General features: G+C 42.9%; 1 protein-coding gene across 7 annotated transcripts in view; it reads right to left on the bottom strand.

Moving 5' to 3' along the window:
- The window catches only part of gpc5a (glypican 5a), a 112902-nt gene that overhangs the window by 84353 nt on the left and 15212 nt on the right, over positions 1–13337 (bottom strand). For all 7 annotated transcript variants that reach the window (XM_023793136.2, XM_072700553.1, XM_023793133.2 and 4 more), the window contains exons 3-5: positions 5663–6357; positions 4039–4160; positions 3599–3724 (exon numbers count right to left, since the gene is read on the bottom strand). In XM_023793136.2, coding sequence (XP_023648904.2) covers positions 3599–3724; positions 4039–4160; positions 5663–6357 — 943 coding nt within the window. The remainder of the gene's footprint in view (positions 1–3598; positions 3725–4038; positions 4161–5662; positions 6358–13337) is intronic.

Below are 13337 nucleotides of genomic sequence, written 5' to 3'. Positions count from 1 at the left end.
TCATGTACAAATATCTGATAAAGTTACTATGGAAACAGACTGCATTTTTAAAAGTTCTGAAACCAATAACCAATCTGATTATAGGACTACTCAGTAATGGTAATTAGGCATTATTCGTAATAATAACACCTTTTTACAGGAAACCAGTCTTCCCAAATTAATTTAGATTAAAATATATATCTTACGAAAAGAGGATTATTGGGTTTGAGAATATCTTGATTGTTTATCACTAGTTTCTACCAGAAAACCTTAGTGGTTGTGTTCTGAAGGGGGGGGGGACTGGGTCTCCTGAGGTGCATCACACTTCCACACTGCCTGTTAATTATGCCGAATCAGTAGAGGGTGACAACTTCCAGTTGTTTCCCAGAGCGGACATGGGGCAGGATGAGAAGGGCGGCCGTGAGCATATCATTAGCATAGCGTCTGCCATGCTGCAGCGGCAGGGACGGTTTCCACGGTAATCACATCTGACACTGCCCCCCGCCGCGCCCCACCACCAGCAGCGCAGGACACCCACAGAGGCTGCGGCCTGGTGGGAAGTCATTTGATGGCTGGTTTGGTCTCATTACTCCTCATCTTTGGAAGAGGACCCACAAATCAGCAGCGCTTTGCAGATCTAGCTTTCATACCATTTATTATGTGAACGGTACGGCTCGTTAAACATGACTCATGTAAAACCGGCCTTAGTAGCGATGTTGCACCTATTATGTAATGACTATGCAATTACTACACAAAATTATTTGCAAAACCAAAACAGAGCTGGTTTTTCTCTCTTTGCTGTTCGTTTTTGATGGCTTGCAGGAGAGTCATGCGTTAGGTGACAATCTCAGCTTAGTTCTTACAGAGCTGACCCTGCCTGGTATCGTCACTGCTGTCAAATATTAAATGGACTGGTGCCCAGTCACGGGCTGCTTCAAGGCTTAGAGCACATTTCTACACTCACCACCTTCAAAAGCACGCGGATATCAGGGCTTTATCTTTACCAGTAGGCAGCAATACTGTTAATAAAAATGGCCGAAGCAGCGATTTTATGGTTATGTCCCTGCGCCCCCACCTAATGAGGGCATTTCAGATGTTCCCATTGTTAGAATCCTCTCACATTGTTTCACTGTTGGTTTTAATTTCACACCCTTATCTCTCATAATGTCAATTTTACAGTGTCTCTGTATTTAAAAAGTATGTCTAATACTTCAAAGGTTTTATGCTAATGACAAAATTTTGAGACCATACAGTATAATTCTTTAAGGAAAGGTTTTAACAAAAAAGGTTTTCGGTACTTGGGTATCATTACTTCTTCATAATACGTTACATGAAACCCTACTGATTAAGCATTATTCCCGTCCCATAACAAAGTCCTCTAGACGGTTACTTAGGAGGTTTAAGAGAACTTAAAACCATAAAAATCTTTGACATGGACACTTAATTTTAAGCGCAGTGTGAAAAACTAAGTAATGTGATTTTTATTATTATTTTTTTAATGAATCCACTCCATGGCCGATTATAATACCGAATTTCAACCTGATATTGAGCTGCTTAATGCCGATTCCATTAGAGGACTCCAGTTTAACAGTCATCACTTTGATGCACTAAAAGTCTGAAGGTTGATATAGCCACGATGCTATCACTGGATATCACTTGTCATACATCACATTTCAGAGGCATCTTCAGGGACAGGTGCTGTTCTGACATCCAGAACGTTCTTGTTACCTTCGCATGTGGCAATAAGAGCCAACAATACACATGCTACAATTCAACGATAAACCAAAAACAGTGCGGTTATGTGCTGGGAACATGCATTCAAAATAGTATTCAAATCTTCAGCAATACACACCTTAACATTCAGACACTCACTCTTTATAGCTCTGAAGTGCCACCAAGATGATAGTGTGACCCATGAAGGGAGAAATCGTGAAAGACATACTGCCATGAGCAGAACACAAAGCTTGAAGTAGAAGAAAATCACACCCTACCGACTCCAATTTGGGTTTGGTGCCAAAAAACAACTTAAAGTAAAACAAAGATGATATTTCAGACCCAGCTGCTGACCTGGAGCTTCTGCCTTTGTTACGTGTCGAGCGACTCAGAGAAACTGTGATTTACATCTCGCTGCACCGAACCTGTCAGAGAATTTGGGTCATGGAGATGTGATGCATAACACAGCTTTTAGGGCCCACAAAGAGATACGGGAGCATCCATAAGGTTAGGAAGAAAACAAAAGCCTTCCTTACAGTGGGAACACCAGTTTTTCCAAGTGGATTTTCCAAGAAAATAAAGGGATGTACCTACAAAATAAAGGAAATGCTTGAATAATGAATCAGGGCACAAAGTATTTTGAAAGCAGCCGCTACCACACAAGTTTGCTTTTTCAGTGAATTAAGAAATTACGGCTCATTATGTTCAGCGTCACTCAGCAAAATGTTCAGCAGGTGCAGTTACTGTGCCTGTTATTCAGGTGTCCGAGGGCAGAGGACGAGGACGAGGAAGACATAAGGAGCAGCGGCGGCTGGAGACGGTCAAGGGCCTAATCCTCGACTGTCCTCGACTGTAACAGCCAAGAATTAGCTGCAAGATGCAAGGCAGCACAGACGAGACACGGCCAGGCAGCGTCAACATGTACGGCGTCTGGAACTTCAGAGGTACTTCCATGGTCAGGGTGTGGTGCACAAACCCCTTATTATACATGAAAGTCTACTTTTACAAACAGCACAAGTGGTCATCCTCTCTCTAGTCCCAACAAGCATAAAAATACATGCAGGACCCAGGCCAAAAGAAGCAGAGAGTTCCCCCAGGGAAGAGTTCTGCTGTTTCCTGGTATGGCAACACTGTATAAGAAATATGCAATTACCACTGACCCGTAAAGGACTGGATACGAGTTAGTTAAGGCTGCCTCTACAATCCAAAGCTACCCGCACAGGTTGTCATTTAGATATCACACTGTCTGAGAGGCATGTGTGGGGATTTCTTTTTTTAAATCATGAATATGGGTTCTGCTTTTTCAATAAAGCATTTTTTTTATTTGTCACAGCATCCACTATATGTTATTAGCATTATTTTTGCATTTGTATAGATTTATTAAAAATACCAGGTAAATTAATAAATCTCAGTGTATGCCTGATTGTCACAGCAGGAAATAAACGGTGACAACTTATACTTCTAATACATGTGAATTAACTTCACTACAGTTCTCTTATGTGTCCACTAGGGGGCAGCCTTGATTCCAACGCCAACATGAAAAAGGCATGAATGCCATTCCACAGTGTGTGGAGTAAGCTCCCCCTGTCAGGCAGAGGAGTAAGCCAATCTAAAAAGCATTTTTGTCACAGGAGTTTTTAGTTTTACAGTGACAGCAGTCAGTTTGGAGACAGCGTGAAGCCACCAAAGTGGCGGATTTTGCCCGTGCCGATCCTTCACACGATACTCGTCACTTTGGCTTCTTCGGAAAGAGGATGAAACTAAACCTTGAAATGAAGCCAAGATAAACTGTCGCCACCTAACTACTGGAGAACTTTGCAAAGACAAAGTAATAGAGTACAAGAACCAGACGGAATATGGAGGATGCAGTGCAAGGGCCGCAGTTCGCGGACAGATGCCAGCCTACCTTTTAACGACATCCGCGCCATTCCAGCATGACATCCCGTCGCTCGAGGCCAGCTCGCTGACGCACAGCCTGTCTGCCAGGACAGCATAAAACGTACGGTAGTGTCTCAGACTGGTGACAAACTCCCTGAAGACAGAAACCAAACTGGTAAACGACTTCACCTCCGACAGACCGCGATAGCGAGACACAGTAGCTCAGCTGTAGGCATGTCTTATGCAGTGTCACATTCTCATTTTAGATTTTTATTCATTTTAAAACAAAACAGTGTCTCCCAAATTTAGTGTTTAGTTTAAGAAAATCAAGAATGGGATGTTCAGCCAAAATATCATAAATATCAAAACATCAATAATAATTGATTGGTTTTCTTTTTGCTTTGCGCTCCATGAGATGGGCTTCATGGGTCTGCAGCTATTTGCCCAGTGAAGCCCCATCAGACTCACTTCCTCTGGCTACTGAAAGTCTTTCGGGCAGCTTGTCTCGGGGCCCCGGCGGAGCTGCCCTCCTGCTGAATGCTGACCGACTCGCCCGCTGTCCTGTCGGCGTGCCCGCACACCTTGTGAACCTGCCGTGCAAGTGTGAATCTCTCATGCCATGCTCTCTGCTAAGGGAATACAACTCTGAGCAAAAGCGTTTATATGATGCTGACAAAAGTCTTCATTTTAGCGTGCCAGTGTTGAGGAGATACGAGAGCCTTTAGGAGTTAAACAAAGAGTAACTACCTACCTCGGAGTCAGACCAATCAATCATCATGTCTGAAATATGTACAGGCTGAGGGAACTCAAGTTTGACTTCAGATCGTATCATACGACTTGAACAATCGGAGCTGACGACCTCCAAATGATGAGCCTAGCGATGAGTATTATCACCTCTGCACATTTATCATGCAACTGCCAAATACCACGCTACTTAGCTCTGTCCTAAAAAACCAACAAAAGCTACAGTTTCAATGGTATCATTAACAGTTCTGCATAAGCCTGGAACGATGGCATCTGCTCTAACTGCCCCATAACAATGTTGTTTAATGGCACAGAATTAAGAACCAAAACAACCTTATAAACACATATACATTTATTTTATCGCAGATGACAATCTGAAAACAAAGCTACTGAATATATTTTATTTGGGAAGGGGGGATGCCTTTCCACGGTTATCCATGGCTTTGTAACTTGTGATAGCTCTAAGTGATTATTAGGCCAGTGCACCATTCTTCACAAGATGAATGAAAAAATCCATACTTTGCCCACAGGGTAATAAATAGCATTTCAGCCTCTACCTAAATCAAGCTAAACCACTTAAACTGGTAGAAATACTCACAGGACAATCTACTTACAGCCCTTAAGTTTTAAGTTTATATACCCTCGAGGCATCACCTTTGTCAGAATCGATTTTGGAAATTTCAAAAGGTTAAAGAAGGCATCTGAAAATCGGGGAAAAACAGTCCCCCCGGGCCTTACGAATATATGAATGCAGGACTTCAGATATGAATTATTAACCATATAAGCAAGATAATTTCATAGCGACCATCCGCTCTTCATCCCCAGTCACTGCTTTGTGATTTAAATGACTGGGGTACAATTCAGCACTACCCCTATTGAACCCTATGGAAAGGTTTGCTGCCAGTGACAAACGTTTGCCAGACCGCAGTCTGTTAAAGATGCCCACTGCGTTCCCGACACACTGCCAGCAGTTCAAACAGATCGAGGAGCACACTGGGCATCTTGCGGACTTCTGAGGCTCTGGCACTTGCCTCGCTTTGTTTGTGGTCTGCACCAGTTGGCCGGCTACAGCAGACCACATGGATGTAATTTTAGGAAATATTCTGGTCTGGCTTTTTTTTTGTGTGGCATTTTCTGTCTGGAGCTGCTGCATATTTGTCTGCAACACATTCTCACTGTAGCTACAGTGAAGCGTAAATCTGAGATCCTTAACTGTGACTTGCACTGATATTTTTGGGATTGGTCTGGTATTTCTGGTACTGAGGTGGTTCAGGTTGCAGTATGTGTTTAATAGCAAGACATTAAGCTAAGAAGATGAGCAGGTTGAGCTGTAAAGAGATGCTCTTACCTGAGCTGAGAGCTTGGGCCCATTTCGTTGAGCATGCATGACTGCGTTGATGATGGGCAAATGCACTGCCAGCAGGGCCTGTTCTGGCTCCTGGGCGCCATGCAAACGACTGGATGCTTCTTCCACAGAGCGGACAAACTCCCTCCATTGGCCATCAATCTCCTCCACGCTGGCCAAGCAGCCACGCATGACATTGAGGCAGTAGCCCATGCAGGGCTTGCTCTGCGTCAGACCCTGGCAGTGTGGGCAGTAGAGCATTTTGAGTAAGGCCTGCGTGCACTGCGCACTGCACTGAAGGTGATCCGTGGTGTTGATGACCTCGCTGGCCAGCTTCAGGGCCTGCAGGAAAACACGTGTGGGGAGGAGGGAGCGCCTGACTTCGTCCGCAAGCTGTTTGGGGAAACTTCCGAATGGGTTCAGTGGCCGGCGGTACGAACGGATGCACTCGGCGTTGACCGAGGAGATGCCGGTCAAACCAGGGTTGATGAGGTGATTGTAGACCAGTGGGAAGAGGCCATCAAAGAAACGGTAGACGCTGACCTCCACGCCAAGCTCAGAGCCCAACATAAACAGGCCAATGTCGGTGAAAAGCTCCCTGAGGAGGCCATTGGCTTCTGGGGGGATATTCTGGTAGGTGCTGTTAAACAGCGAGTTGATGTAATACTCTGTCTGCCTGGTGAGGTTCTTTAATATTTCTGTAAGGAAACAGAAGCCCAATTAGCCAACTCAAAGCTGATGACCCCGAATATCAGAGTAACATGGCTATAGTTCTTTGCACCAATGTATTTCAACATTTTGTTGATTTAATTTTCCATACCATCTGGACATTGTATCATGCTACACAGTATTTCAATAGCATTTTCCAGTGAAACACTATTTTGCAGTATCTTGCAGATAAAATTCAGTGAACACGGCGGGGGAGAGGTGTAACACAAAGCCTACATTTACTGATTTCATTCATAATCAGTGTACCTGGAAAAGGCATGCAAAATGTAAACCAACAAATCTGTAAAATCGCAATTCACGGCCACCATCATGTTGTTTGTGTAAACGGCCTGCAAGCCTGACATCTTGTTTGGGTAGATAGCTGGCAGGAGATGTTAAGCCGTCCAGTTTCCCCCTGCTGGGAGGATACAGGGAGTGGCAGAGACCGTAAAAAGCCTTGCCAGACTGGAGATCAACCCCAAATCACAGCATAGACAGTCTGCGCAAACCTCCAGGTGGGGGTGGGTCATTTGTCCAACTTAAAAAACCAAAAAGTATTAAGGTCACACTGCCGAAACGGCATGTCATTCTTGCAGTTCAACATGGCTTCCTGTGGCTCGACAATCATGCATTAAAATCCCACTTAACGGTGGCTCACTTTCTCACTGGTACTTAGGAAGCAAGGTTTCCTAGTCTGGCTGAGAAACACGTACAATTACACAAATATCCATAAATCAATTCATTCTGCTCCATACCATTATTATTTGATCCAATGGGTCTTACAAACCTTGCAGTTTAAACTTCATCTACAAGAACAAGGCCCTTCCTGCAACCAAAACATTAACCCCATGAAACTAATTTGCGATGAAATTGATGAAAAGGTTACAGTCAAATAAGGCAGATCTTTTGTGGGCACTTTTCCACCAGTGCCAGAGTGAACATTCAGAGAAATAAATACCCAGACTCTAAGTAATAGAATGGCGAGAGATTTTGCGGCTGTAGGACCCCTGCTAGGATCTTAACACATGCAGGGCCAGTGCAGAGACCTAATCAGTCTGAGGGTTCTCAAACTGAGGCCATGGTCATCAAAACATCTGAGCTAAGCAAAGCACTCGGGGATTCATCCCCAAACCCCCCAGGCTCATGAAGGGTCATTCCCAGGACTCATCACAAAGGGTGAATATTCTGCTGTGTCGAACACTTGATCTGTTTTTATTACAGTGGTGGTGTTTGCCATTTTCTTTAATTCTTTGTGTAATCATTTTTCTTTTGTATGTGGCACTGCAAAACAAAACTTCCAAGTATTCAAAAATGTTACAGTATCAGTATATAAAACTTCAATACTTCATTCTCTCGGATGTTGGGTTTATTCATATAAAAATATGGGGAAAAATAGACTAAATTACACATTTTACGCACACACACACACACACAGAAAGTTTTGACCTTTTCTATGAATGTTAAACATTTTAATTACTGCCCCCACTGTACAGAAAACCTCGCTCTACACTTTCCAGCTGCTGATTTCCACATTTACACAATGTCTGCAGTGACGTGCACAATGCCTGCAGTGACGTGCACAATGCCTGCAGTGATATGCACAATGCGTAACACGAGCCGTTCGGAACATCCTTGTACAGATCCTTCCCCCTGTTGGTACGCTGTGGTGGCCCATGGGTATCACAGCGGCTTCACACCAAAGGTCGGGGGGTAGATTCAGACTCCGGGCTGCACAGGAGCGTGTAGATTCTGCATGGGTCTCTACTCTCAGTCTGAACATGAGCAGCCTAAGTGAAAGTCCTGAGATGGACCCTGACTGCTGCCTGGTGGCGTCCTCTGAATGATCCTTCACTCCTGTTTCTCTCTCAAGCAGTTGTGGAATATCACTATTCACTGAAGCAGGACTATAATTACCCGAGTCAGTTTCTGCAGTGGAACGAAGGTTATGGGAGGTTCTTTCCGTCCACCGAGTGCCTTATTCTTGGGTCTTCACAGTGCCCTTCGATGACTGCTTCGATAACTGAGACTGCATAACTCAGACTGCTAGGCTCAGTCTTTACAGACAAACATGCTGTTCCTGCACAGCAGGCCACAACCTGTGACAGTCATTCAACACATACAGGTCCCAGACCACGATTAGTGCAGTGAAATAGCCCCACCTAGGGGTGAAGAGAAATATGCAGGGAAGCCTGCGGGGGGGATGAAGGTGCTGACCAAAGGTGAAAGGCCCAGGAAAGGTGCTGCCGTTCCCTGTTGATGAATTAATTCTGCCCCCTCCCCCCTTCTCTTAACAGAAGAAAACTAACTGACCCCCCCCCAAGGCACCCCTGCTGACACTGCTCTAAATGAAAAGGAACATTATTTGGATGGTATATATCACAGGACTGCGTGGGATGACAAATGATAATTAGGAGTTTCAGTCATGTCCATTTTAAATTCTTTATCTGCCTACTTAACAGCTCTCTTTTTATTTTAAAGTACTAACATTCTTCAGTCTAATGTTTCTGCAGCCATTTATCCAGCACAGAACACTCAGCAGGGGACACGCTGGATGGGACGCCAGCACATCCTGCAATTTAACTGAACAAAACCCACATTCTTCTGCGTCTACGCTATCGTATGTGCTTTCAAGAATAAATGAAGGCTATCCTGGATGTACTGCTCAAAAGCCAGAACCTGGGTTGGGCCCCAGCCCTGCCAAGGAAGTCCAGCTAGGGAAGGCAAACTGGTTTCCATTCTATTCACCTGGTTAGGTGCAGGGATGGGTAGCTGTGGTTAGTTGCTGAAGTGAGTTAGAAATCCATTGATCAACTCGCTCCATCTCCCCCCCCTCCCCCCCGCATCCATCATCAAGACAAACGTTCATGTGTTCCAACACGATCTGATAAAGAGTTTCTAAATCCAGCACAACCAGCCTCCTTCACACAAACAAGCCCCTGAAGGTGTATTCCTTCTAAGTACGTTCAGTACTCATGCAGTACTCAAAGGGATGGCACCTGATGACCGTCTCATTGGTGCAATGAATTGAGGAATTCAGGCAGTGTTGACCAAATTTCAAATACAATTACTGATTAATTTTAATGGACCAAATATGAAATGGATGAATGAATGGAGACAATCGTAAATGACAGTGGGAAAAACTTGCAACCGTGTGAATTTCCAAAGGGAGCGCGTGGGATCTGCGAGATGATATTCGCCACCCTGCAACATGGACACCAACAGGACAACAAACCAACACTTGGCTGAATGCATCCACAAAGGAGGACAAAAAGCCCAGCAACCATATATGTAGATATAAAATGTCTCCTCTGGCAGCAGCACTCTTTGTTCACCCTGGTAGCGCAAACACAAAACAGCCCATATTATGCACGACACTACTGCAGTTGTACAGACATGTACAGTAGGTCTGAAATGATTCACAACAAGCTGACTGTACTTATCAGTCATGATCCCTGGCAGATGAGCTATTTGTTTCTAAAAAAAATAAATTAAAAAAAAGGATGTTTACCTGGACAATAAAATCTATTACAGTTCAGCTTGCATGCAAACATATGAAAAGAGTCTGACGATGCAAATACCTGAAGCAAAAATGTTCAGCTCACCAGCACTGAAGCAACTCATTAAAGTACAGAATTCAGCTTCACCAGCAAGCCTGGAGAATCACATATATTGGGACGTACCAATATATCAGTGGAAAACCGGCCAATAAAGCCACGTCTCTAAACACCGACGAGGTGCCAAGGAGCCCCCTGACTAGAGGAAATTCAGGAGGGTGTTTCCTACATTTATGGTTTGATACCCTTGGGATTTAAATTTGCTAAACTCTTCTGAGAGTTCAACATTGTGAAAGTTCATGTTATTTAAGACTAAGTTATACAGGCGTTCTTATATGTAGCTTTTAAGATTTTTTAAGACTTTAAACTTGTCATTTGAATTTCAGAATCAGTCAGTAAAACATTGCTTAAATAGAAATATTTTTTGACCATATTAAATTATTTCAGCTGATATTAGTTATTGGAATTTTTAGCACCTTAAAATCTGTATTGGAGAGAAAAAAATCTGTAGTGGCTGAGAAAGAGAAAACAGGAAGAGATCAATTAGTCACTGTGTTCTAGATCATTCCATCAGTCATTTCTCACTTATTACAAAGCATAGAATCAATAACTTCACTGTACAGGAATTTAATGTCGCCCAAATACATCTTGTCAGGAGGGGGGCATTTTGGGAGATGAGGGGTAATTCAATTCTGGCAGGTCTCCTTTGATCTGATTTACTTTTGCTATCCAAAATAAAAGGGCAAAGAAGTGAAGCTCTGAGTTTTTGTCATTAAAATGCCTGAACAACCCCACAGGTAATATGCAAATCTTTAAAAAAAAAAATTTAGTAATACATGGAAGCGTTAGGTTTGCCTCATTATGAGAATAAAACTGCAATAGACGAATATGGCCACCAGAGGTCTCATGTTACAAAATTAAAAGGCACCGCAAACAGTGACGTAGGAGCCATATCTAACTTAATCAAAATTACAAAATTTGTTTGCTTTCCATTCCAATTTTTTATGTTTAAGCAACAGAACAGGAGTCCTGATCATACACAATATTACTCACGGAAATTTCTTGGCATATTTTACCTTGGCAATCCGATTCATCCATACAGCTAAAACTGAAAAAACAATTGAACAAGAATTTAGAATAAAACTGGCTTGATCTAAAATTTTTTACATATACAATGTTATTAATTAACTCCATCAATAACATGACCTCAAGTTTGAATCAAGCAAAACTGAAATGACTTTGGCCAGCAAGGTAGAGAAATTCACACAGACTGCAACTCAAGTGACGAACGGCAAAACAGCAAAAACAAGCACGTGACACGATATTACACCTTAGTGCTTCTGCAGGCTGCACATGAAACAGACTTGCACTTGAGGTCAATCGGGAGCAGAAAGAGTAAAAACTGGGACACTTGTGGCGGGGGGGTCTCTTATTTCCGATTGGTGGTAGACACGTGCAAGGGTCTCGCCATGCTGCCTAGGGGACATCCCTCACTATCACATACAGAAGTGCATTACCTGGGTCAGCGCTCAGCTGCACACAAAAGGAAGGTGAGGATTTACAGCCGAACAGCTTTGAGCCCCAGGCGGGGCTGCACCCACAGGACCTGCAGCAATAGGATCCCCTAACATGCCCCCTGTCCCAGAATGACTTCTTTCTTCTTCAGCTCGGAGTGCAGCATATTAAATCATCCAGTAATCATCCACAACACGCTTAACACGTTCTTTCTTGGCATGCAATGAAGTAAACTCATAAGAACAGTTGTAAAGCACAAATAAAATAATTCTGACTTCAATTCTGAAGTTTCAACCAAAATTAAAATCATCTGGGGTTAAAAACGTATAGTTTTGAAATGCATTCCTGGGCTTGCAGCGGTCAGGGCACTACCAGACATGGAGGGGGCAGGGGAGGATAAATGTTTTAAAAAACATTTAAAAATGTTCTTTATAAAACAATTTTATGTAATATTTGCACTGAGTGCATCACTGAAAATGAAGGGGAAAAAATCATTGCTGTCACCATAGATGACACAAGGAATGTATAATAGGTGAAAGAAACAGGCGAAGATTAAGATGTTTACATTCTGTGGAAGGAAGGTGAATCAAACATAACCTGAACCAGTAGTTTAATCTTTATGAGCGAGAAAATCCCACGAGACATTTTCTTGTATTTTTCAAACATTTTCAAGGATTTTCTGCTGTCAAAAAGAGCATCCCAAAAGCAGACACACTCAGGTAAATGAAACTGGAAAGTAATTACAGGGAACAGAAAATGGTGAACTGGCTTCAAAAAAGAAAAAAAAAAACACCTGACTACAAAGAAGCTTCTGGTACACCCAGTCAGCCTTCCTGTTAGCTTTCAGCACTAACAGGGTTATAACTGCCTCTGCAAATGCTGTCAAAAGACTAGAAAAGTACAATTGTTGGGAACTGGCACCTATAAAGATGCACATTTTGTTACCAGATTGTGCAATTTTTGTCGAAAGTCAAACAAGTGCCAAGGGACACAAGGGTCAACAACAGATTTAACCCATTTCCCGTTAGTTTGAGGGGGGTAATTGTATTACCTGTCTGTGTCTGAATTCAGTTGATCGGGACGTGACGTGAAGTCACTGTAGCATTGCAACTGATATGGTAAATAATAAAACCATTATCATTAAGAATAAGCTATTTCTGGGGAGCAAAGACAAAAAAAAAACACTGTACATGTACATGGAAAGTAACTGTGATAAGCAGTGGCAGTCTATAGGGGGCAGCGTGTGGCTCAGCGGTTTAGGCTGCTGAGCCGGTGATCCGGAGGTCACCATCTGGAAAGCCACCAGGAGACCCCAGGTGCTCGAAGAACTAGCTGAGCTTGCTTTCTCAAAAATGTGCACCAGTTTGGATAAAAGCATCGGCTAAATACGTGCCTGTCTGTTATTATATTGTGGGTCCTCAGTGTGTGTGTGTGTGTGTGTGTGTGTGTGTGTGTGTGTGTAAGGGCTGCCACTAACGACTATTTTTCTACTGATTAATCTATCAACTATTTTACCGATTGGTCACTTGTAATAAACGATTAATTTTCCACCAGAAAATCAACTTGACCGTTTAATTTCAGTTAATTCCATATTGACAACCACAAACTGTATGTCACTGAAGGACTTTAGATAATGGACGCTGGCTTTTCGGAACTATAAGGACATTATATTCGCCCACGATTCGATAATCAGATTAGTAGTATGCCTAAAATATTGAGATGCGTATTGTGATGCTGAAAAGTTAGTAATCTGCATGATTTCGGCGTATCCTTGTGATTATTAAATTAAGTTAGCGGAGCACGCCAGATGCAACTGTTTTAGCAAATCACATAAGTACGTGTTAAGCACTGAAGTGGCGATAAAGGAACAGACAGCTCACTAACCATAACAGCTTTTAAAA

This window comes from Paramormyrops kingsleyae, chromosome 16 (assembly GCF_048594095.1).
Source record: "Paramormyrops kingsleyae isolate MSU_618 chromosome 16, PKINGS_0.4, whole genome shotgun sequence".
Lineage (NCBI taxonomy): Eukaryota > Metazoa > Chordata > Actinopteri > Osteoglossiformes > Mormyridae > Paramormyrops > Paramormyrops kingsleyae.
Note: the sequence above shows the minus strand (reverse complement) of the source record. Positions and strands in the feature narration are given on the sequence as shown.